A 24,418-nucleotide genomic window follows, 5' to 3' on the forward strand; every position below is an offset into this window, starting at 1 on the left:
AAAGCTCCCACAACTCAGGAGCGTGGCTGCATCCAATTAAATGTCCTTCGCTGCATTTCCAGCAGCAGGCTGCAGATGGGGCCAGGCCGCCCCGGGATGGGTCTGCGTTCCATATGGCACATGCGCGGCAATCATATATTTGTTTATTTCGGGCATGAATAATCAGCCAATTGCGCATGCGCCATCTCTATTATTCGCAAAAAGCGGGTACTAGCGCTTCCGATTGAGCGTGATTACGTCAGCCGCAGCCTCGCTCTAGGAGGGTTAACGGCGCGATTTTTCAAAATGGTGGTGCGGGGGGAGAGAGGTTCCCGCCGGGCCCTGGAGCGGGGAAGGAGCGGCCTGGGGCACGGCGGGCTGAGGACGCGGCCATAATGGGGTGCCGCAGCCGCGCTTCGGAGGGGAAATCATAGAGAGGACGCGGGCGGAGCGGCCGGCCGCCACCATGGCGACCTGCATCGGCGAGAAGATAGAGGTGCGGACCCGACCGTCCCCCGCGTGGGGGTGGGGCCGAGATCCCACCATTCTCCTGAGCGGACAGGGGCAGGACCCGACCAATTCCTCCGGGACGGGAAGCTCGGAGCAGCAGCCCCGCCCCCTCCTGCTACCTGCTGGGGTAGTGCCTCCCCCACCCCCGGCTGCGTTGTGCTGGCTCAGGGCCTAATGCTTCCCGGGGCGCGCCCCGGCGCGGTGAGCGCGACTGGGGAGGAGGACACGGGTAGGGGGGCCGGTGGTCGTGCCAACCCCCTCCTGGCAGGTGGCAAGTGTGAATTCAATAGCACCGTCTGCTCCTAGGCACGCCCTGCTCTCTCCCCCAGCCTAGTATTTCTGCTGCAACCTGATCTCCGACCAAACTGCCAGGCAGATGGTTTCTGCTGCCTCTGGGCGTGTTCGCCTGATTGCTGTGCTGTCCAGACCCTGCATGAATCCTGCCGCTTCTGTCTCCTAGTGACCGTATGGTCTGATGAGTCTTCTCTTGCTAGCCATGGGCCCTCCATAATACCATACGTCCCAGTCAACACTAATACTACCTCTTTGTTCACATACAAGTGAAGGAAGTACTAAGGCTTGTCTCTCCTGAGATAACACTGAGCCACGGGACTGTTTAGCAAGGTTGTCCCTTTAACCGTGTGGTATCCAGATCAAGTGTAGTGACGAAAGGCCGTTAAGTTAGACCCCTAGGCAGTGAAAAGGTGGTGGGGATCCGCCTACACTACTTCCAGCTGTTGCAGTTGGGCCTAGCCCTTTAGGGTACAGGGTGTTGTCCGTGTGCCATCGCTGAGCGTCCCTAGCTGACGAGAGGTTGTTCTCGCTGGAGGGTGGTTGCAGAGCTCCAGGTTGGTCTCCCTGCGTACTGCAGGGGCAGGGAAGGCTTCTGTGCGTCACCGTTTACAAGGGAACTTAGCGGAGCAAACAGCGTGGCCACAGCCCTCGGAGTGTGAGCGGGCCCCTCTCGCTTTCTCCCTGCCGTGCACTTCTGTTGCCATCTCGCTTCAGCTGTCCCACGGGATCCTAGTAGTCACTGGTGCTCAGGGCCCCTAGTGCCCGCTTGAGGGGCGGAGCACCCCCAAGGGGAAGCGAGTCTTCCGTGCGGGGGCTGTGACGGGCCACGGGGGGAGCATCTCTCTGCGGCCGCTTAGGACTGTCAGGCGGGACGACGGGAGGTGACTCTGCCGCCGCTGCTATGGCAGCGGGAGCTGGCGGCCGTTGCTCCCCTTTCTGCTCCCCAGGCGCGGGAGAGCCGGCGGGAAGGCTGCCCGGCTCCGGCGCGGTTACTGCTCCCCCCTGGCCACTGTCTTAGAGTGCAAGCTCTGGGGAAGATGCCGGAGTGGCTGCTGAGTCTCCTTCTGGCCCCCACGCCCAGCCGCGTTGCCTCTGCCGGCATGGCTCGCAGCCGGGCCGGGGAGAGCTCCATCCAGGTACGCTCCTGGCGCCGCTCCCCCACCCCCGTGGGCCGGGAAGAGGGCGTAGGTGCTGGATCTAGGGGTGCGGCGGTGTGTGTGCTGCAGCACCCGGGGCTTGAAGTGGTTTCTAGCATATACATGGTTTGCAGTTTGAGTGAATGGCTCTCAACACTCCCACTATAAAAATTGTTCCAGCACCCCTGGAAGAGGGGCACCCTGCACAGTGATGGAAGACTAACTGTGAGGTGTGTCTGTCTCTCTTTCAGGATTTCAAGGTGGGGAACCTTCTGGGGAAGGGCTCCTTTGCTGGGGTCTACAGGGCGATATCCCTAAAAACTGGCCTGGAAGTGGCCATCAAAATGGTAAGTGTTACTACTGCCCCATACACAGGTGGGAGAATGCACGTGAGCCAATGTGCCTTGCAAAAGTGCAGCCACTGGCAGACGAGTCACCTCAGCTCTTTCTTGTCCTACTATAGCTATGCATACTGCTGAGAGAATATTGCCTCTCACTGCTGGTATCTTCTCCTCCCTGCCCAACTTTGCTTTTGGTTGCATATCTAATGCTCTGCATTAGATTTTGTGGCTAAGAACTAGTGATTGAATTGCATATTGCAGAGTTAATATATATATAGGTAGATAAAATAAAGTATTTTGGGGTGATACCCAGACATCCCAATCTGATTGGGTCTTCTTCATGCCAAGTGCAGTAGAAACACATAGAAGATGGGCTTTATCCTCAGCCTGTATAAATTATCATGGATTTCAACGGAACTATAATAATTTACAGGAGAATAATTTATAATCTGAGGATCTGGCCGACAGTTCCTGCCTCAGAATTTATATTCTAAGAGCCTGATCCTGACGTCAGTGAGGTTCTACATGAGTGCAGGGGGTTCAGCTCACACAAAGTAGCTTGCAGGATTAGGACCTGAGTTTACAGTAGGCTTGCAAAATTCCACTGACCTATGGACAAGAATTTTACTTACGTCTGCTAAAAAAGAAAAATCATTAGATTTTTCATTATTATCCTCTTTGTGGTAATTGTGGGTAAACAGATTTTGTGCCTGGGCTGGTTAATCTTGATTGTCTTGGAAGGCTATCTTATAGTTTATCAAAACATCTGTTTGTATTTTATAAACTTTACTTATTCATATTAACAAACTTTTGCTAGAATTAATACAGGCTGTATAGGTTTGTCTTCACAAGATTATATTGTTGCATTGAACAATTGACTACATATTGTTGCATTGAAATTGACTACATATTGCTTATAAATAGTCCATTTTACCACATTAAATATGCCTAAATATTTATCTGCTTTATTAGTGACTTCTTTTTTCAGTTTTTCTAGATCTGCATGCATAACTGCTTGTTACACAATCAAATATTATTCCAAATCTGTGTGTTTACTACTAAGAACAAGGTATTAAGTGCACACTATTGTGATTTAAACTCAAAGTGCAGATAGACTGATTTTAAAAAAAAGTTAAATGTAGAAGGAACTTGGGTATCTGTAGGGTTACAAAAGAACTTGTAAAATGCAATATATAGTCGACACAAGTAGAGTCTGATGGTAGCATTCATTCAATTGTGGGATTTATCTTAAAATGTGTCTTGAAATTACTTCTCTGATCCCTTTTCAGATAGACAAAAAGGCCATGCACAAAGCTGGAATGGTACAGAGAGTTCAAAATGAGGTGAAGATACATTGTCAATTAAAACATCCTTCTATTCTTGAGGTAAGAATAACCTTACACTTTGTACACTACCTTGAAATTCTGCTCCCTTCATTGTAAAAGTATTCTAACTGGTTTTTATTCTGTTTTTATGTTCTAGCTTTATAATTATTTTGAAGATAGCAACTACGTGTACCTGATACTAGAGATGTGTCACAATGGAGAAATGAGCAGATATCTAAAGAACAGAATGAAGCCTTTCTCTGAAGAAGAAAGTGGGTTGGATTCTTTCATATAGTGACATTTTTAGTTAGTATTTTTTTGTCATTAAACAGGCATTTAATTTTGATAGATAGAAGTCCCTTTTAAAAATGTTTCACTGTCATTGCTTTCCCTTGGAGCAATTCTATGTAGTTCTAGATCTATTAGTACTTGAAAGACTTTGCTACACTTGCATATATATTTGATACGTAGTTTCTTTGTTTTGTTGTTAGTCCTGTTTGGGACAGGAATGATAGCATAATAGAATAACAACAATTATGACTTACAAGCAGGGACCTTAGTTTTCTGTGATTTTAAAAAACCCCCCAAATTATCTGATTTAAAAAAAAAATCCATGTTTTTCTGTGATTAAAATGGAATGCTGAACTTTAGTTTCCTTAGCTACAATATATAGTTATCAGTAGAACACAATGTTTTATTGAGATACAGTAGAACCCCGTTAATCCAAGCCTCCATTATTCAGATCTCCATGTTAACCAACCACCAGCTGCCTGGGGCTGACAGTGACTGTGGCTCCGGTGATCAGCCCCCACTGTATGGGGCCGACTGCCCGAGCTCCCCCCACCGCATCTTAAAATAAGGGACAGAAAGCTCTTTGCCAGTTCTCCTGATTATCCCAATTTTTGATTATCCATTCTGGCCCCAGTCCCAATTAGATCGGATAAAAAGGGGTTCCACTGTAATTTTAAATTAAAAAATCAGTCATGACCGGGAGGTTGTGTGCATTGAATAAGTAACATTGGTACTTCTAGCAAAATCAAGTTAATATATTTTTATTTTTTCACAAAATGTAAAAACTGAAGATTGTTTGTAAAAATGAAAATTCCATGTTTTTCTCTGGGAAACAGATTTCTTGCATCCCTCCTTATAAGTCTGTGTGCTACTAGAAATAAAATATTAAAAACTGGTCTTCAGTGATGCTGAGGTAGATCTTCCCTTTTAACATTAAGGTGTAACCTTTCTTAAATTACAGTTTTAATCTAAAATATGACTGTGTAAAATTGACACATTCTTACTCCACAGATTTGTGCCCCTGTTATTACAATCTGAGTTGCATCTCCATACAATAGGAACTAGGACTGTTGCATGATTTAAAAAAAATAATACCATTTATTTAAATATTTGTGGGTGTTTGCTACATTTTCAAATATACTGATTTCAATTACAACACAATATGTATATAGTTCTCACTTTATATTTTTGATTACAAATATTTGCACTGTAAAAAACAAAAGAAATAGTATTTTTCAGTTCACCCAATACAAGTACTATGGTGAAATCTCTTTCATGATAAAGTTGAACTTACAAATGTATAATTATGTACAAAAAAAAAAACTGCACTGAAAAATAAAACAATGTAAAACCCACAAGTCCACTCAGTCCTACTTCAGACAATCGCTCAGACATACAAGTTTGGTTGCAATTTGCAGGAGATAATGCTGCCCACTTCTTGTTTACAATGTCACCTGAAATTGCATGGCATGGTTGTAGCTGGCATCACAAGATCTTTACGTGCCAGATGTGTTAAAGATTCATATGTCCCTTCATGCTTTCAACCACCCTGATGATGGATTCTGCTTGATAACAATCCAGAGCAGACCGACGCATGTTCATTTTCATCGTCTGAGTCAGAAGTTACCAGCAGAAGGTTGATTTTCTTTTTTGATGGTTCGGGTTCTGTAGTTTTCGCCTGAGTGTTGCTCTTCTAAGACTTCTGAAAGCATGCTTCACACCTCGTACCCTTCAGACTTTGGATTGCATTTCAGATTCTTAAACCTTGGGTGGAAGGCTGTAGCTATTTTTAAATATCTCACATTGGTTCTTTGCGTTTTTGTCAAATTTGCTGTGAAAGTGTTCTTAAAACAAATGTGCTGGGTCATCTGAGACTGCTATAACATGAAATATATAGCAGAATGTGGGTAAAACAGAACAGAAAACACAATTCTCCCCCAAGGAGTTCAGTTACAAATTTAATTAAGGCATTTTTTTTAACGAGCATCATCAACATGGAAGTATGTCCTCTGGAATGGTGGCTGAAGCATGAAGGGGCAATCAAATGTTTAGGATATCATAAATACCTTTCAACGCCAGCTACAAAAGTGCCATGTGGATGCCTATTTTCACTTTCAGGTGACATTGTGCATAAGAAGCAGGCAGCAGTATCTCCCGCAAATGTAAACAAACTTATCGTCTTAGTGATTGGCTGAACAAGAAGTAGGACTGAGTGGACTTGTAGGCTCTTAAGTTTTACGTTTTGTTTTTGAGTGCAGTTATGTAACAAAAAAAAAATAAATATATATATATATATATATATATATATATATATATATATATATATATCTGTAAGTTACACTTTCACAATAAAGAGCTTGCCCTACAGTACTTGTATGAGGTGAACTGAAAAATACTATTTCTTTTGTTTATAATTTTTACAGTGCAAATATTTGTAATAATATAAAATGAGCACTGTACACAGGGGTGGCTCCAGACCCGAGCATGCCAAGCGCGTGCTTGGGGCAGCATGCTGCGGGGGGGCACTCTGCCGGTTGCTAGGAGAGCGACAGGCAGCTCCGGTCTTGGTCTTCTCTGTTTCATGATTGCTTTACCTGTTGTGGTAGGGAAAACGGTTTCTAATTGTAACTTTTAAATTAGTTTAGTGGGAGATGTGACTGCTCAAGGTTATTTGTGTTTTCAACATTGTTGACATCTGTGCCAGTTTATTAGTGATCTGTTACACTGTATCCAAACACCTGGTCTCTTGTGTATATATAACCTATACATCACACAAAACAGATTGGTTCTAAGAATCTGCTTTATATACTAACTTCTAGGGCAGTGATTTTTTTTTTTCAACCTTTTTTCATTTGCGGACCCCTAAACATTTTCAAATGCAGTTGTTTGACCCATTTGGAAATCTTTAGACATAGTCTGCGGAGCTCCATGGACCACAGGTTGAAAACCACCGTTTTATGGTGGTAGCAACCTTTTGCGGACCTATTAGACATAGCCTGTAGAACCCCAGTAGTCCGCGGACCACACGTTAAAAGACACTATTAATAAAATCACTGCCCCATGTTAACAAGTTGTCAAAGCATCAAGGGCTAGTTTTAAATATTTTCAATTTGTACTCAAGTTCTTGATTCAGTGTGGTTTTGCACAGTGGCAAAAAAACAGATTTGATTACTGGATTACAAGCACCATTACCGTGTGTCATGGATTTGCCTTAGAAATACACAGTCTTGGTGAGACAGCTAAGCAGTATGGTAACAGCAAATAATCTCTCCTCTAATCTTTTTAATATAATGACAGTTACGTTACACATTTTTAGTAATTTGATCCTAATAAATGGGTCAGATTGGGGCACATAAGATCCTTAAAAAGTCATGTTTTGATGCTTTCTGTTTCAAGTATTCTACTAAAACCAGATTTTATATTTTTGTGTTCTAACAGCGCGACACTTTATGCATCAGATTATCACAGGGATGTTGTATCTTCATTCTCATGGAATATTACATCGGGACCTCACCCTTTCTAACCTTCTACTCACCAGTAATATGAACATCAAGATTGCTGATTTTGGACTAGCAACGCAATTGAAAATGCCTCATGAAAAGCATTACACAATGTGTGGAACTCCTAATTACATTTCTCCAGAAATAGCCACACGGAGTGCACATGGACTTGAATCTGATGTGTGGTCTTTGGGGTGTATGTTCTATACTCTTCTTATTGGGAAACCACCTTTTGACACTGACACAGTCAAGAACACATTGAATAAAGTAGTATTAGCAGATTATGAAATGCCAACTTTTTTGTCAGGGGAGGCTCAAGACCTTGTACACCGGTTACTTCGCAAAAACCCAGCAGATCGTTTAAGTCTTTCATCTGTACTTGATCATCCTTTTATGTCCAGATATAACTCGGCACGAAGTAAAGATTCAGGAACCGTAGAGGATTCAATGGACAGTGGAAATGCCACAATCTCTACAGCCTTCACTGGCTCTTCCAGTGTCAGTGTAAGTGGTTGCTTGAAAGAAAAGAAAAGGCTCTTGATTGGTCAGCCACTCCCAAATAAAATGACTGTATTTCCTAAAAATAAGAATTCCAGTGACATTTCATCTGTGGATGGAAGCAGTTCTTATAATCACTGGGGAATTCAGGGAAAAGAAACTGGCATAATTGGTAGGGGAAGAACAATGCAATTTACTGAAGAGAGACCACATTCACGTTATCTTCGGAGGGCCCATTCTTCTGATAGGTCTGGCGCATCTCGCAGTCAGACTCAAGGAATATCAAACACTGTGGAGAGATGTCATTCCATAGAACTGCTTTCAACGACCAGAGTAGGAGTGATGGAAAATACAGAAAGATTTTCACCTGTAAACAGCTATGGTGATATTCCCCCTATATTTAAGGATAAGACTTCCTGTAGTTCTGGTTCTTTTGAAAAGCACACATCTCCACCTGTGAAAGACCAAACGCAGTAAGAATCAGTCTGATTTAGAATTGGCAGCTTTAAGATAAAATCTAGAACTATCTATCTTGTTAAATGCATAATGTTATAGAATAAGCTATAGTAGAAAAACATATATTTAAATTTCAGTCAGCACAAATGCATTTTCTATTAGTGTTTTAAAAATGAGTTCCCCTCCTATATGTCTCTGGTGAAAACTACAGGGTCCCACCATGAGGGGAGGAGCAAGTCTTGACTGCTGAAAGTCTCTGCAAGCATGGCTTAGATGCCAAGTAGGAGTAGGATGTGGCTTCTGTCAGTATAGCTGTCTGGGGGCTGCAGAGGGATGGGGGAAGAAAAGCCCCAAATGCAGTGCTTCACCAGTAGCCATTGTCCTCTGCATGTCCAAGTTCCAGGTCCTAACTGATGAGAGCCCTGGCTGGCTTAAATTTGTCAAACTTAAATTAACTAATAGTATAACAATAAACCAATATCTATTTTAGACTATTATGTATGGAAATAATATTTGCTTTTTTGCTGTATTTGCCTGGTGCACCTGTCCCATGTTATCTGGAGTCTCCAAAGTTCTATATGATTCTCTTAGCCCCCGCCAACATGTTCTGCTACTGTCTCTGCATCTGGAATAGAATTACTCTTACTTTATACAAATATACAGTATAATCTTATATATGGATGTCACTTATTTCACAAAAGCTATACTACTCATTTAGTAAAAGGAGTCACTTTGTACAAATTTATTTAGCTTTAGGGTCAATAGCCAATAAATATTCATGTTTATTGTTATGGAAACACTTACACATATTTGTGTATTTAGCTCAAATTATCTCTGTCCAATGAAGCCCAGTATTGGTTTATTAGAACAGAAGTCCCAGACTGAAACAATGCAGCAGTGGCTTGGAAGCATACAGACAAACGGTATGAATTTTCAGAATGTTGTTTTTTTAATTGTCAAGTTTGCATGACCTATATAAACTAAAGAAATGCTGTTACTTGCCCCAGGCATGTAATTACTTACTTGTCTTATAAATTAATATTTCTTTATTTGTGACAAAAGGACAAATCTAATTGTGTGGTGAAATAATCCAGTACAATGGGATGTACTGCTAATATTACAAAAGAAATTGGACATTCGTGTTCGCTTCCATGGGGGGAGGCGTGCAGTCTGGCTTCCTGGAGGAAACATGGGAGGGAATTTAAAATAACGAATTATTATGATGTGTTCCTTTTTGCCCCCTTCAATATTTAAATGTTTTTCTGTGCAGATAAACACATTATGAACTAAAAGTATAGTAAATGGTACGCAAATAACTGCCTGCAGTATCATAAGTGAAGCTTGATAGTCAAATTGTATATCACTCTGAAATGAGGTCATCCTCTCCTTTGGCTATCATCATTAACTTTCTGATTTTTTCATTTATTTTACTAATAAAAACAACTAGTACAAACAGGAAGATTATAATACAGAATTTTATAGTCCTTCCTCATTGTTCAGTACTGACCAGAAGCAGAACAACTCTGTGCCTATTTAAATGGTGATTTGAAGTGTGAAGGGTAAAATTTTCAAAAGCACTTAAGTCCCACTGACTTTTTCCAATGAGATTTAAGTTCCTGAATGTCTGTCACTTTTTTGAAAATTGGACTCTGGTGCTTTTGAATATTTTTACCCTAACTTCACTATTTTGGAGATACTGAGATGTCATTCTTTAAATAACATAAAAATGTTTTGTGTATTAGTGTAGAGTATGAAAGACAGATGATGATTAGAGCTGCAGAAGGGAGGGTGGAGAGAAATACAAAAGACACAGAAGGGAAGGAGGAGTTCTTTGCCATGCATTATATTACATCATATATGCAAACTGTACATAATAAAGATGTAATTTAAGCAATAGGTTTAAATAACACAAAACCACTCATTTTTCTTTGTTTGATATTGCCAGACTCCCTTTCCCTTGGGAGAATTGTAACCATATGATATAGTTGGAATTACCCTGTTCCTCATATAACCTAGCTATCTCTGCTCTCTCTCTTCTCAACTCTTATTCTTTTTGCATTTGCTTCTATGCCATGGTGGAAAGGATGCATTCATTATTTGAGTGAAGGAGAGAGATGAGGCCGATTTAAATATTGGCCTCATTTATTCAAATATAACAGTCATGGCCAAATCAAATATTAAAGCAATCTGTTCCCCTAGCTGAACGTGGGAAAATAAAGCATAACTATTCACACCTACCAATATATTCTAAATTTCTAATCTACCCTTATGCTGACATATTACACACAAAAAGCAGAATATTGCAAATATTTTTTATTTATGGCAGTAACGTTCAAATATTCTATTTGTCTACTTTATAGCTAAAATAGAAAACACTTCTTAAAAAGTGCATTTGAGAAGTTGTTTTTATTCTATCAAGAGTTTGCCATATTGTAATTTCAGTAAAACTTGCTAGTCCTTTTAATAGTACTACATATATTACCTGAGTGGTAAATTAACAATATTTCTTTCCACCGAGGAAGATCAAGTTTGATTCCTGTTTTAAATTTAAATAAATATTTAGAAGTGTACTAGTAGTGGTATAATTTGGAAACAAATCATTCAGAAATGCTGTTTCAGTTAAGGTACTCTGCACCCACTGTATTTAAAAGGCAGTGATTGACACATTAGTCACATAGTGGGATTTATTTTAAATTGTATTAGAGTTCAATACATCTTTCAAATTTGAGTCATTTTATTTTGGAATAAACTAAAATGACACACTGATCTCAGCCTAGAAATGTTACTCAATATTGAGGGCTAAACTAACCTTTCTTCTTCAGTTACTTAGTTTTATTTTTTAAATTTTAGTTATCTTGAAAATTTTTTAAAGACCGTGAAATAGTTCCTTCCTTTCTATCCCACCTCCCTTTGCCCCTTAAGAACTGAGAAAACTCTTCCAAAGTAATGAATTTCGTAAGCCTCTAACCTGAACACAATGCTATTTTTCAGCTCAGCTGAGAGAGCCTCAGGATCACATCAGTACTGATAACACAAATGGAGGTTTCCGATACCATCTAGGTGTGCAGCAAGAAACATCAAGAAATGCCTGGAATGGCTTAAAAGATAAAAAAAATCCCAGTGCCCCTATTGACATTGCACGTTCTATAAATGAGATCAGTACAAAGAAATATACCTCTGGATTTCAATGTAAATCTGACAAAGCTCAACCAGCATCTGCATTTGGTCTCTATCCAACTTCAGAACAAGGAAAAATCAGGGGCAAAGAACTATTAGGACATCAGAAACCTACACTGCGAAGTATTGTATCTCCTCTGAATGCTCACAGGCTAAAATCAATCAGACAAAAAACAAAAAATGCAGTGGTATGTTTTGTTTTTTGAAATTATAAAAATAAATATTTATGGATGAAGTATAGTGAAAATGGCGATCCTTTTCTTTTATGCAATTGCTCAGTGAAACTGGTATGCTCACATGCTTTCTAAGATGTCTATTAAAAGAAACCAAAGATTAGTATGGCATGGTAAATCTCAGTCTTCATTAGTATGGTAAACTTGAGTCTTCATATAATCTAATGCCATTACTGATTTTTGGCACAAATGTTAGTGTTATCTCATTCTGAGCTTACAAGTAAAAGAAAACTACAGCCTGACACAAACTAGATATATTAAAAATAGGCATGTTTTTCTAAGTATTTGAAAAATGCACACTTTAACCTTACAGGTCTTGTTTTGAACGTTAATGTGACCAAATTAAAATATTATGTGCGTGTGGTTGTAATGTAAAACATTTCCTTTTAAGCTATGTATCTTAATTGGAATTGAAGAGAATAGTCTTGCTCCTTCTCTCACAAACACTCTTGACCTCTTTTCCTCATTGCTTTCTTTTTTTCTCTCTTCTTTAAAAATAAAGTTTTCAGTCCCTGCTTATCTCAATTTCTTGTTTTTCTCATTCTTGTCTCTTTTTTCCTTTGTTTCTCTTACTGCTTTCCCCCCGCTTCATCCTCCATCTGTTCTTTCTCCTCCCTTACCCTAGTATTTGAAAAGGTATTAGGGCTGATCTACCTCCTAATTTCTGATTGGTCACTTCAAGAAGCCACACGCTTGGCTATATAACTCTTAGTTCATGCTGAACAAGCATTAGAATTGTCCTAAGTAATAGCATTACCTGTACAACTTACTTCAGGGAGCACAAAATCAGCTGCTTGATCTTCGTAATACCATTGTTCATTTTTATTATGAATTTGCCATAAACATGGAGAGGGAGGAAACAAATACTTTTCTGAAACATTTGTGGGGGCGGGGGGGAAGTATAGTCTCATTTGAGCAAGAAATTAAATTTTAACCTGGCTTTTATTTTTTGTTTGTGTTTTAGGTGAGTATTTTAGATGCAGGAGAAGTGTGTATGGAGTTTCTAAAGGAACTCCATTCCCAAGAGCTTGTGAAAGAAGTTCTCAGAATATCTTGTGATGGAAGTGTGGTGAGTAGTAATTTTAACTTAAATTGATCATTTCCATTTATTATGAATATCAAGTGACTATAGTATTAAACTGTTCAGTATATCAGTATATGACAAATAAAAGCAATAGCCTTTAGCTATATTAACCTTAATTTGAGTATCAGTTTGTTTAGAACACTTTTTATCCTTTAGATAGCAGTTGAATATTTTGCATCAAGGATGGGTGTGAAACTGCAGATATTTTCTTCTTGGGTAGTGCAGCCTTTGAAATGCAAGTAGCAGACTGATTTGTTTCTGTTTTAAAAACAGAGACCTCTGATTTTGGTTTTAGATCTAAAACTGGCTAAACTTTTTTAGCTGAAACCTGCCAAAGTAAATTAAGATTGCTTAGACAGAGGAATACAGTAGTTAAGCCTTGCATTGTGTAACTTCCATCCACAGCTTTCAGATAAGGAATATTGTGATATACTGTATAGCAATGTAACTATAAGATTTTTGGGGGCTTTTGTTAGATCACAGTTCATCATCCAAATGAAGGAAGAGGCTTCCTTCTTGATGATGGACCTCCCTCTCCTCCTGAAGATGTTGTTACGTACAACTTTGACAACTTGCCAGGTAGTGTAAAATATTCTTTTGTTTAAAAAAAAAAAAAAGTAGATTAAAAGTGTGTTTTTTAAAAAACTTTGTGCATGGTTGGAATGAGTACTAGCTTTTAAATACTTTATGTTGAATACAATGGAGAAAATGCCTATTCATTTAGGAGCAAGACAAAAACTAGAGCTCTAATTGAAACTGACTACTTTTTTCTCCTTTGAAATGTAATGAGACTTCATAATGCTGTGAGGTAGGGTACTGGTCTTCATTTAATGACTCAGTTATAAGGAATCACTTATTTGCCTACATTACACCATAGGGGGATGGGTAAGATTGAAGCTTTTTTATTTTTTTTTGGAGTCTGGTATTCAGACTACTTGAACTTGAGGGAGGGAAAGGTTTCCAAATAATCTTCAAAGCCGACAACCTAACCTCTACTTTGTGGCCATAGTTTGAGCCTGAGTGATTATTAAAGCATTTAAGGCAGTATTTCTCCATATATAACAATTGAGTAATGTATTTCACTGAATGGTTAGTACAGCAGCCTACTTTTTGCTTTAAAGATCATTCATTGACTTTACCAAAACCATCTTGAAAATATTCATAAAATGTGTCCATTGCTTCCTAAATTAAAGAAATCACTAACATATGCTTTGAGTGATATTAATATATGAATCTACAGAAACAATATATTCCACATGGATATGAATGTCCTATACTGACCTAAGTTCAAAAAAAAAAAATGGCAGGGTAAAACACTTAGGGTATGGCTACACTTACAATTGTACAGCGCTGGGAGTTACAGCTGTCTTCGGAAAGCGCTGCAGTGTGGCCACACTGACAGCTACCAGCACTGCAGTGTGGCCACATTTGCAGTGCTGTTGGGAGTGGTGCATTGTGGGCAGCTATCCCAGCGTTCAAGTGGCTGCAACGTGCTTTTCAAAACGGGGGTGGGGTGGAGTGTGACAGGGAACGTGGGGGAGACGGAGTGGATTTTTGGAGCTGACACTGTTCTCAGCTCCCTGCCTTGCAAGTTCTAAGGACTGGAAGATACACAGCACCTACCTTCAATCATTTTAAAAGTTTTGACCCCTTCCCCCACCCCTCTCTTATTCACTAAATGCAAATTATGCACTCCTAAATAGCCTTCAGACCACATAAGCAGCTGCTCGACACGGACTCCCCTGTCTCCTCAAGCAAACAGCTGTGAACATTCCAAAGCAATGCCCCTGCCTCCGCTCATCGCTCGCTGGAGCAAAGAGCAGCTGTGTTTGTTTTTTAGATAAGTTGCTCCGGGGAGCTCAGAGTTCAGCCATTCTTCCGGTTTGTTGTGGACAGGAATTCTTAGATACCTCCTAATACCCTGGAGGCCAATAACAGCGCTTTTCGTGGCCACACTTGATGAGCAGCGCTGCAATCGTTACACCCCAAGCAGACCAGGTGTACAGCCAGCACTGCAGCCAGGGAGTTGCAGCGCTGGATGTGCCTTGCAGGTGTGGACAGTTACTAAGCTGCAGTGCTGTAAACCCACTACCAGCGCTGCAACTCTCCAGTGTAGCCAAGCCCTTAAATAGCTCTGTAAAATTCTACCAGGTGGGTCCTTGAAAGCTGACTTCCCTCATTTTCAGTTAGTGACAGCTAGACAGTGACAGATCTCACAAATTAAAAAGAATTAATTATAATTTATAAATGTATATATTTTCCTTCTGAATTAATTAAGAGTTTTAAATCTTCTTTTAGAAAAGTACTGGAAAAAGTACCAGTATGCAGCCAAATTTGTACAGTTGGTAAGATCCAAAACACCAAAAGTTACCTTCTATACAAGATATGCTAAGTGCATGTTGATGGAGAATTCACCTATTGCAGATGTTGAAGTTTGTTTTTATGATGGTATGTATTCATATGGACAATATCTTTAGCTTTTTACTGCAATGATTTAAACCTTATTAGCAAAATTGTACTGAAATCCTGGTGATCAAACAGAAACCATGTGTAACTTCAAGCTTTATTAAATTTTTTTGCCTAAGAACAAATCGTGAACACTTCCAAGTTTAAAAAGGAAAGAGTATTAGAATTTTTTAAAGTACTGTATATATTTTAGTATTTTGTCAGTTGTTTTTCTCCCTAGCATACAAACCATTTAAATATTTAAGTTACAATATCCACTATCTCCTGGCAGATTCAATTATCCAGTGTTTTGAGAACGCACCACAAGAGCGGTATTAAACTACTGTTGCTCTCTTTGTGAATCATCTTCCTCCCTACCTGTGATTGTTTCTCATTTTAGATGTGTGAACAGTGTGCTTGCTTTTAGATTTTCCCTGTCATTATCTAGGAAAAATTGTGGCATTTTTAGTAGAAACCTCAAGAGCAAGGGATCCAACCATGTCTCTAAATTACAAATAAAGAAAAGATTTCAGGCCAAATTCTTTTCTGGTGTAAATAGGCATTGCTGCATTCAAATACAATGAAGTCAATCTTAGGCCTTCCAAAGCAATAGTAGTAGTAGTTACTTTTTTCTTAAAGATTGTGTAAGAACACAAATTCAGTATTCAGGGAAGTCCACTTTTCAGTAGCACTACTGAGAAGTGCCTGTTCTGCAGAACAAGCTCTTGTTTTGTTGTATGTAAGTGGCCCCTTTCATTTAATTAAAGATAAATAATGAATACATTCTTCATTTTTGTTTCAACAGTTGTAACACAAGAGCACTATTCTCTAATACTTGATTTCATTATCTTAACGTCTTGAGTTGGAATATCTTAACACAGTGGTTCTCAACCTTGCCAGACTACTGTGTACCCCTTTCAGTAGGCTGATTTATCTTGTGTACCCCAAGTTTCACCTCATTTAAAAACTACTTGCTTACAAAATCAGACATAAAAACACAAAAGTGTCACAGCATATTATTCCTGAAAAATTGCTCATTTTCTCATTACCATATAATTATAAAATATATCATAAACCAAGGTAGAGAAATACTGCTATAGTATATACAGAAGTATAAACAAGTCATTGTATGAAATTTTAGTTTGTACTAACTTTGCTAGTGCTTTTCATGTAGCCTGTTGTGAAACTAGGCAAATATCTAGATGAATTGACATGCCCCCTGGAAGAACTTTGTATACCCCAGGGGTATGTGTACCCTTGGTTGAGAAACACTGTCTTAACATAAATATTTAAGTATTAATTTAAAGGTGAAGTGGTGTGCTATGAAATCTTAGGCCAGATCTCATGTATGTATATTTGGTGGTGGTTGTTTTTTAAATGCATGGCATTTGCACAGGAACTACATCTGATACTGAATATACACTAATACATTAATATATGTTAACATTATAGTTGACCTATTTAAGTCGCTTTTTGATTTCTCCTAGGTTTAGAGTTCATCTTGGAGTGAGTTAAAGGAATGGATATGTTTTTCTTTGCAACAAGTCTTACATATTTATTTCTTGACACATTCTGAAGAATGTAGCAGCAGTAATTTGCTGTACTTGGTAACTTTTGATATTTTAGAGGAAAAATGATTAGACTTTGTTTTTCTAGGGGCAAAAATACACAAGACAGCAGGTATTACTCGAGTGATAGAAAAATCTGGGAAATCCTACACTTTGAAAGAAGAAAGTGAAATTGGCCTGAAGGAAATACAAATATATATGGATCATGCAAATGAGGTAAATATTTATTGTATAGGCACCTCTGAGTGCAAAGTGCCCGCTTCTAAACTTGCAGCCTTTTTCTGTGAGGTTGGCTCCAGGACTATCTTCTGTCCTTTTGGTGCCTACTTTTCTCTTTAATGTTATGACTTTCTAAAATGCAATCAGACTTTATAAAGTAATGCTATCCCTATATTTGATTAGTTAACTTTCAGTGTAAATTAAAGATAATTGTGAAAAGAGCCTCTGTTGCTTTTTCTGCAAAGCAGCCTTGCAGATAGGTGAGATCTGTTTTTAAGCAAAAAGTGCCACTAATCTGCCCTTAGTGGAATACCCATTTACCAACTAACCTTTCTGGCCCCGTGTCTCCCAATAAGCAGTCACAGGAATAATCAAACCACCTCTGTGGGCTTGGGAATAAGAAACCAAGACCACGCACCCACTGTGTGCATTTCCACTCCCTACCCTCATTTTACTGCAAGCTTCCTACACTGGGATCCTGGTTCTGTCTCTTACTTTGGCCTGTGAGACGGGAAAGAGGGGGTGGTATGGACTTTGGATCTTGCCCTATAGGGGCACATTTTCAGTGCCCCTATAGTGTGTGATCCAAAGTCCACTGAAGTTAATAGAATTCTACTGGTCTTCAAAGGGCTTTGGAGCAGGTGCATGGGAGTGAGCTCTCGAGCTAAAGGAGAATGAGTTGAGCTCCCCCTGAAGGCACAGCAGTGTGTCTAGGAGCTGCTCTCTATACAGCTAACAGAAGAAATGCTGCAGCCTTGTCAAAACCAATTTCCTCTGTACCAGTAAGCCTTAGCAAGGCTGTTGCAAACACCAGACACGCCCATCACATTAAAGAGTCCATGTTACAGGTATTTATATAGCACTTTCATGTTCTGAATATAAACTAACTTTTTTTTAAAATTTTTATATTTTTTTCTTCACAAAACTAGGGTCACCGTATTTGTCTCGCATTGGAAGCTGCTGTTTTGGAAGAAGAAAAGAGAAGTGAAAGTGTTCCCTTTTTTCCAATAATTGTTGGAAGGTAAAAGTGTATTTTAAATTGTAGCAAAATTAGGTATGTAAATTTATGTATGTATGTATTTAAATATATCTGGATTAATAGACTCTCCTTCATTTTATAAAAGACAATTAGACTGCATGCAGGTGAGTTAAATCTAGATCAAAAGATAGCAAACACATATGAAATCTGAAGTTCTTGAATGAATGGCGCTATAACGTGCTTCATAAACACAGCCCAATTTTACAGATAACCTCTGTTGCTTTATTGTCCTAAGTAACTTGTCTGAAGCCACACAGTCAATTGCAATTAAGAGAAGCCAGGTTTCCTGACTAAGTCCATTGCACTTCACACAATTATTCCCAGTAAGAAGATTCACGAAGACCTCTTATTCTTGTGCTATTTTTAATTTCCAGGAAGCCAGGCAATACTGAATCTCCGAAGGCTTTGGCACCTCCCTCTACTTTAGTGGATGTAAACTGCGCAGTGAAAGATGCTACCTCAGCAGATAGAAATATAACTGTGAGCTCTACTGCTTGTCATGTTCCCAACATAAATCCTTCTGTAAGTAAACAACTATGTAGACTTGAGGATTGCTGTCTAGTTAGAATTCAGATACAAAGTTACATTTTTATGGATTTAACCTGTGTATCTACCAGATTTGATTACAAATACAGTTAGATTAAAATGTTTTATGACACAATTTCTTTGCTTGTCAATTTGTAACTTAAAGCTCTTGATCTTCACCTCATTTGTTCTGTCTAGGTTTTATAGGAATCTGAAAAAGACATGTCATGCAGTACCTAACAGCTGTAGAGCACAATTTGATACCCTTGCTTATGAATTTATTTTGCTAAATATAGAAGTATTTTAATTGTTGCAAAGCACTATGAAAGAGCTGTCTGAGGCACCTTCTGGTTTGGATGTGCTGGAAATCTCTCATAGGATATTAACAAGCATTCAAACTATGATTATGGGACATAGCATCAAGGTTTTTTAAAAGCGTGCATTTTATATGAAGCTTTGTTGGTATTAGTGTTATCTGTATATTAAAAAAAAAAAAAAGTCTAGCATGTTAAAAGGCCCAACAAGCTTAAATAACTGAATCAAGAAGCAGGTGCATCTTGTATGTTACCTCCTTAAAATGTCTGCTAGACAAAACTGTGTTACACACTGAGACTCAAAATAATAAGAACAATTCGCTGTATTTCTCTCTTCTGTTTGTTTCTCTTAGTTATTGGTCAATTGATCATCTCAGTGAGAAGTATTCTTGTAACTAACATCATCTGAAGCCTGTTTATGAAGTAGAGAAGCACTGTAGTTATTACAATAGGAGACTCTGGTTAAAGGGGAAATAGGCTTAAGTAGAAGGGGGAATCTGCTTTCTCAAAGTATTTACATGGTATAAAAGAGGCGCTGTGACCAGTCCTTTAGTTCAGAGGATGAAGAATATAGTGAAAAGTATCAGTTGCTGGTTTGTAATCCATGCATGCTGTAGAGTAATTAAAGTGGTCAGATGACGTATATAGGCGACTAAATATTTTAACCAGGAATGAAGGAGCATAAACATCAAAGGTTTTTATTGCTAAAACTTAAATGATCATGGTCTCATCATTAGTAAGGACAACAGTGTTGTGCACTTCTGTGTTCTATTTTTAGATATATGAAGGCTCTGTGTTCACCACTGCCATTCCTGAAACAACCTGCTCCTCCAATCAGGAAAAGGAGTGTAGTCCAAACTCAGCCCAGCTTTTAAAATCTGTCTTTGTGAAAAATGTTGGTTGGGCTTCTCAGGTGAGTAGTGAATTGCTGATAAAGTAGACAAGTCCACTTTTTCTTGGACTTGAAATTAAGTATTTTTTTTAAGTAGAAGAAATTATTAATTTTGAAAATGTATTTAGGCTTCACTTGCAAGCAGGAAGTACACAGTAAATTTCATTAAACTACAGTTTTGGTCACTTCTTGAAGGCAGATGGGTTGGAAAGTACAGGATAGGGCAATAAGATGATGATGGGGAGGTTAAATATGAATGAGGAAACTGGGATCTAGCCTTGAGAGAAGACCTGAGTGGAGTATCAGCTAACCAGTACTACTTATTGAAGTTGAGATTATTTAAGACAATGGAAAAGTCCAAAACTAGTGGAGATAATATAGATATATAAACATCTACATGAAGAGAGAATTGACATAACAGAGCCTCGCTTCTAGAGTGGTATATACAGAATGATCTCTCCAACAAGTGGATGAGTTAACTAATACTAACCTTTTTAAACAATAGAATGACACTGAGTTAGTGGGTCACTTTTGTACTTGTCATTAGTGGGTACTATTCTGGAGGAGGAATTAGGAGGGAATTTTCTGTTCATTGTTGGATATGTGGTTTCTTTATCTGGCACAAAGACCATAAAGGCGGGGGCGGGGGAGTTGAAGTTTACAAAACAGCAAAATTGTTTTACATAATCCAGACATGAATTTATGACCTGCTTCTGGTCCTAAATGAGTCGGTAAACTTGTGTAGTAATTTGTCTAATTATACCACATATTGTAGAACCAATAGCCATATAAACTAACTTTGTATTAGTTTTTGTACAAATTTTATTGCACAGTTCTTAGCTAAATTGTACTACTAAACTTAAGAGTAAAATTTCCACAAGTGCTGAAGTCCTATTTTTCAAATCTGCCTAAAAAGCCCTTTGAAAGACAGTAAGGCTTGGGCTCTTAGGTGACTTCAGCACTTGTGAAAATTTTACCATAATGTTCTTAAAATAGATAGTTATAGTATGTGACTTTAATTATTTGAAGTTTTCAGGCTGTAATAACTTTGGACACATCTCTTGTCAGTTGACTAGTGGAGCAGTGTGGGTTCAGTTCAATGATGGATCCCAGTTGGTAGCACAAGCAGGTGTCTCTTCTATCACTTACACATCTCCAAATGGCCAGACAACTAGGTGAGTCTTAATTCTATAAGCACATAGATTACCTTCAAACTAAATAGAAATACAAAATAAACTTTGCAGTTGGTATCTAATGTTGACCTTTCACAGTTACTATTTTTAACTACTACAAATGTTTACTTTGATTAGCACGTTACGGAAATTAAAACCATCTCTTTACTATAATTTCATCATATGAAAACTATCCAAATGGTCTATGTGTAGTACTATGTCCATAGTGTGTAGATAAAAACTTTACTAGCATTGTAGCACAAAAAAAACCAAATGTGTGTAACTTCATGTGTGTTTTTGGTAATCAAGTAAGTGTAGGAATAGCAAGCACATAGTAAAATGTATCCTCGGTCAGCCCTGGATAAGATGGGAATGGGTTCTGTCCATATATCTCTTCAGTATGAGATTTTATTTATATTGCTTGCTCAGTAACTAGAGGAAGCTTTAATGAAAAGAACTATATCCATTGTTCTGAAAACATGTCCACAATTTCCAAGTTCAGGGAATGCCCTAGTAAATTAACTAAGCTACATTAAGTGTAGAGACCTGATGATCTCAGCCTAAACAGTAGATGTTCTATTTTGAGTCTCAGGTGACTATGGGTATGGCTACACTTGAAATTTTAAAGCGCTGCCGCGTGAGTGTGGTTGGAGTGCCAGCGTTGGGAGAGCTCTCCCAGCGCTGCATGTAAACCACATCCTCTACGGGTGCAGCTTTCAGCGCTGGGAGCGCACTGAGGCTTTATAGCGCTGTATCTTTTTCACACCCGAGCGCAAAAGTTGCAGCGCTGTAAAATGCCAGTGTAGCCAAGGCCTATGGCAAATAAGTTTTATTGCTGTTCAATTAATAAAATTAGGAATTTCACACAATGGAGTGTACTGTAAGATATCCATTTGGATACTATATTTGCAGTTAGCTGCTCAACATTTCTCTCATTTTTATCAGGTTATTATATAATCTCTACAATTCTGAACACAAGAATTCTGCAAGTAAAAAAAATTAGACAAACTTACTTTAGGTGCTCAAGACATCCATATACATATTTAGACAAATCAGTAAGTGACTTGACTTCAGAGAGGCTGAGCACCCACAATTCCTGACATTAAGTTAAGGATTCATAGATTCCTAACTTTAGGCACCCAAGTTTGAACTCTTTAGCATCTTAATCTGCTGAAATCATATATGGATGTTCTGGACATAGAAACTGCTTCTACTACTTACTTGTGTAACTTCCTCCACCTGCTAGGTATGGAGAAAATGAGAAATTACCAGAATACATCAAAGAGAAGTTGCATTGTCTGTCTTCAATTCTTGTGATGTTTACCAATCCAGCTGGCCCCCGCTGATGAACATAAAGCAACATTTTGGGCTAGGTGGCTTAATAAATAACTTGCTGGCATTCAGGCAAAATGACTGATTTACTCAGCTTACCAGAAACTCTTATAGTTCAGAAATTCTACTCAGTGATGTCTGCTAAACAGCAGGAAGGAAAGTGTTGCTATTACATCTAGCCAGTTATTTGTGAAACACATCTTACAAATGTGTAATACTTTCCTCAGATAGAGGACACAAAGTTGTTCTACATAAAAGATTCTGGGCAATCTGAGACTAACTGATTTTTCAGATAAAGAATCCCTGAACAATCAGAACTGTACATAGTGTCCCCCCACCCCCACTGCTCATTCAATGCTGGCAATCAAAGAAAAAGCATTTGCACTGTTGAAATATTTGTACCTGTAAATAACTTGTATTTTATGTGGCTTACAAGTAATATATGTAAAAATATACTTTGTTTTATACTTGTTTTATATTTTTGTAGCAACAGTTTCTAATGAAATTTCCCTGCAAAAGCATTTTATAAAAAAAAATAAATGCAGTGGTAATTGTCCAGATCATTTGGTTCATTTAACAAAACCATTGCCTGGGGCATTCTCAGATGATGGCACACTAATGTATGGGGTGTGTGTGAGAGTAAAAATGTACAACTTTAGTTGCAACATTCTGACATGGAATAATGTCCATGGGCACATCACCTCTGATTTTGGCCCACTGAATCCAAGGGTGTATAGGGACTGGAAAAAGTGCAGCAGAATGATGTAGAAATGCCAGGCTTAATAGGCCACACCCTACTTCTAACTTGCATGCTGAGAAGCTCAAAAAAAATTAAGGTTGCACCTACTTGTGATCATTATGTCGAATTTATACTTCCTTTGGGTACAGATCACCTCTGCACTGGGTCTAGTACTATGGTGAATTCTTCTTAGATTTACAGAATTTCTGAATTTTTCCCCACATAGTAAGTACTATGCCAGTTACTTTTTACATTGTAAATGCTGTTGTCGTTCAAAGTATAGCTACATGTAGCTTTTTTCCTCTAATTCAGACAAAATTTCAAGAATATCATGTACTGGGATGGGTGGACTAGGAATCAACTATGTAAGTAGAGTCAACCAAGGAGCTTGAAGTCTGAACATACTTCTGTAGTGTCATTTTAATTCTAGCTAGTTTCCTAGGCAAAATGAATTAGTACAGATAAGCAAAAAATACAGCAACACTTTGACCTTTATTAAAAATAAAGATCCTTAAAACTAGAAAAGTATAAATATAAAAGTATAAATATTCAGATATTACACATCTTAGAGCAGGGAGAATTTACTGGTCACACTTTCTGCATTGTAACTGGAAAATTCAGAAAGTGTCTAAAAGTGAAGTCTTTCTAAAGCAGGTAATATCTTAAAAAATAAAGCTGTTAGAGAAGAGTGTCTTAAACTTAAATTAGCTAATGCCACTGTGGAAAAGTATATATTTTATATCCCAGATCAGTGTCAGTATAAGGAAGGATTATTGATGGTTGTGGAATTTGTAATTAATTAAATTAGTTACACTATTAATTCAACTGGTGGAAGGTGCCATTGGCCTAATATACTAACCTCCTCTCCATCAAAACTGAGCTTGCTCATGGTTGGCTCATGCCAGGGAACTAGCAGTCTTTAAGGCCTGACCTTTTTAACAACAAGCTGGCAGGACTGCTGCATCTGCCCTGACTCTGTTGTATTGCTAGGCTTGTATATACACCTGCAATCACTCACATGTTCACCTGAAAGTGTCATACATTTTTTTTTCCAGGGGGTGTGTGGGTGGGGTTAGAAGCCTCAAACCTTCACATCTAAAATTCTTAAAACTCATAATGAAACAGTGTGGTTGGCCAGTCTTGGAAGGGTGAGGGGGATAACAGGGTGATAATAGGTCCTAAAAGACTGGCAATCTGAAATTTGTCCTAATATTAATAAAAGCAAATATTTTTCAATTTTCACTTAAGTTAACCAATATCTACATGCATTACTTGAAAACTTGTTTGTGAAATACACAAATTTTGTGGGTTATTCTGTAAGATGTCTATCAGTTGTGATAAAATTACAG

The 24,418-nt window shown here is 38.6% G+C and overlaps 1 protein-coding gene across 2 annotated transcripts; it reads left to right on the top strand.

Annotated features, from left to right (window-relative positions):
- Positions 1 to 235: 235 nt before the first annotated feature.
- Positions 236 to 22,834, top strand: PLK4 (polo like kinase 4). 2 transcript variants are annotated; one of them, XM_050946275.1, is made up of 16 exons: positions 236 to 475; positions 2,171 to 2,266; positions 3,550 to 3,645; positions 3,743 to 3,857; positions 7,315 to 8,347; positions 9,153 to 9,253; positions 11,322 to 11,695; positions 12,705 to 12,809; positions 13,301 to 13,403; positions 15,123 to 15,272; positions 16,926 to 17,053; positions 17,986 to 18,077; positions 18,470 to 18,617; positions 19,713 to 19,847; positions 20,895 to 21,001; positions 22,245 to 22,834. In XM_050946275.1, the coding sequence occupies exons 1-16, from the start codon at positions 446 to 448 to the stop codon at positions 22,342 to 22,344; spliced, it is 2,913 nt and encodes a 970-aa protein (XP_050802232.1). In that variant the 5' UTR covers positions 236 to 445; the 3' UTR covers positions 22,345 to 22,834. The 2 variants fall into 2 exon arrangements, with proteins under 2 accessions (XP_050802232.1, XP_050802231.1); XM_050946274.1 differs by lacking the exon at positions 236 to 475 and adding an exon at positions 1,830 to 1,919.
- Positions 22,835 to 24,418: the final 1,584 nt, after the last annotated feature.

The sequence above is a fragment of the Gopherus flavomarginatus genome, chromosome 3, assembly GCF_025201925.1.
Source record: "Gopherus flavomarginatus isolate rGopFla2 chromosome 3, rGopFla2.mat.asm, whole genome shotgun sequence".
Lineage (NCBI taxonomy): Eukaryota > Metazoa > Chordata > Testudines > Testudinidae > Gopherus > Gopherus flavomarginatus.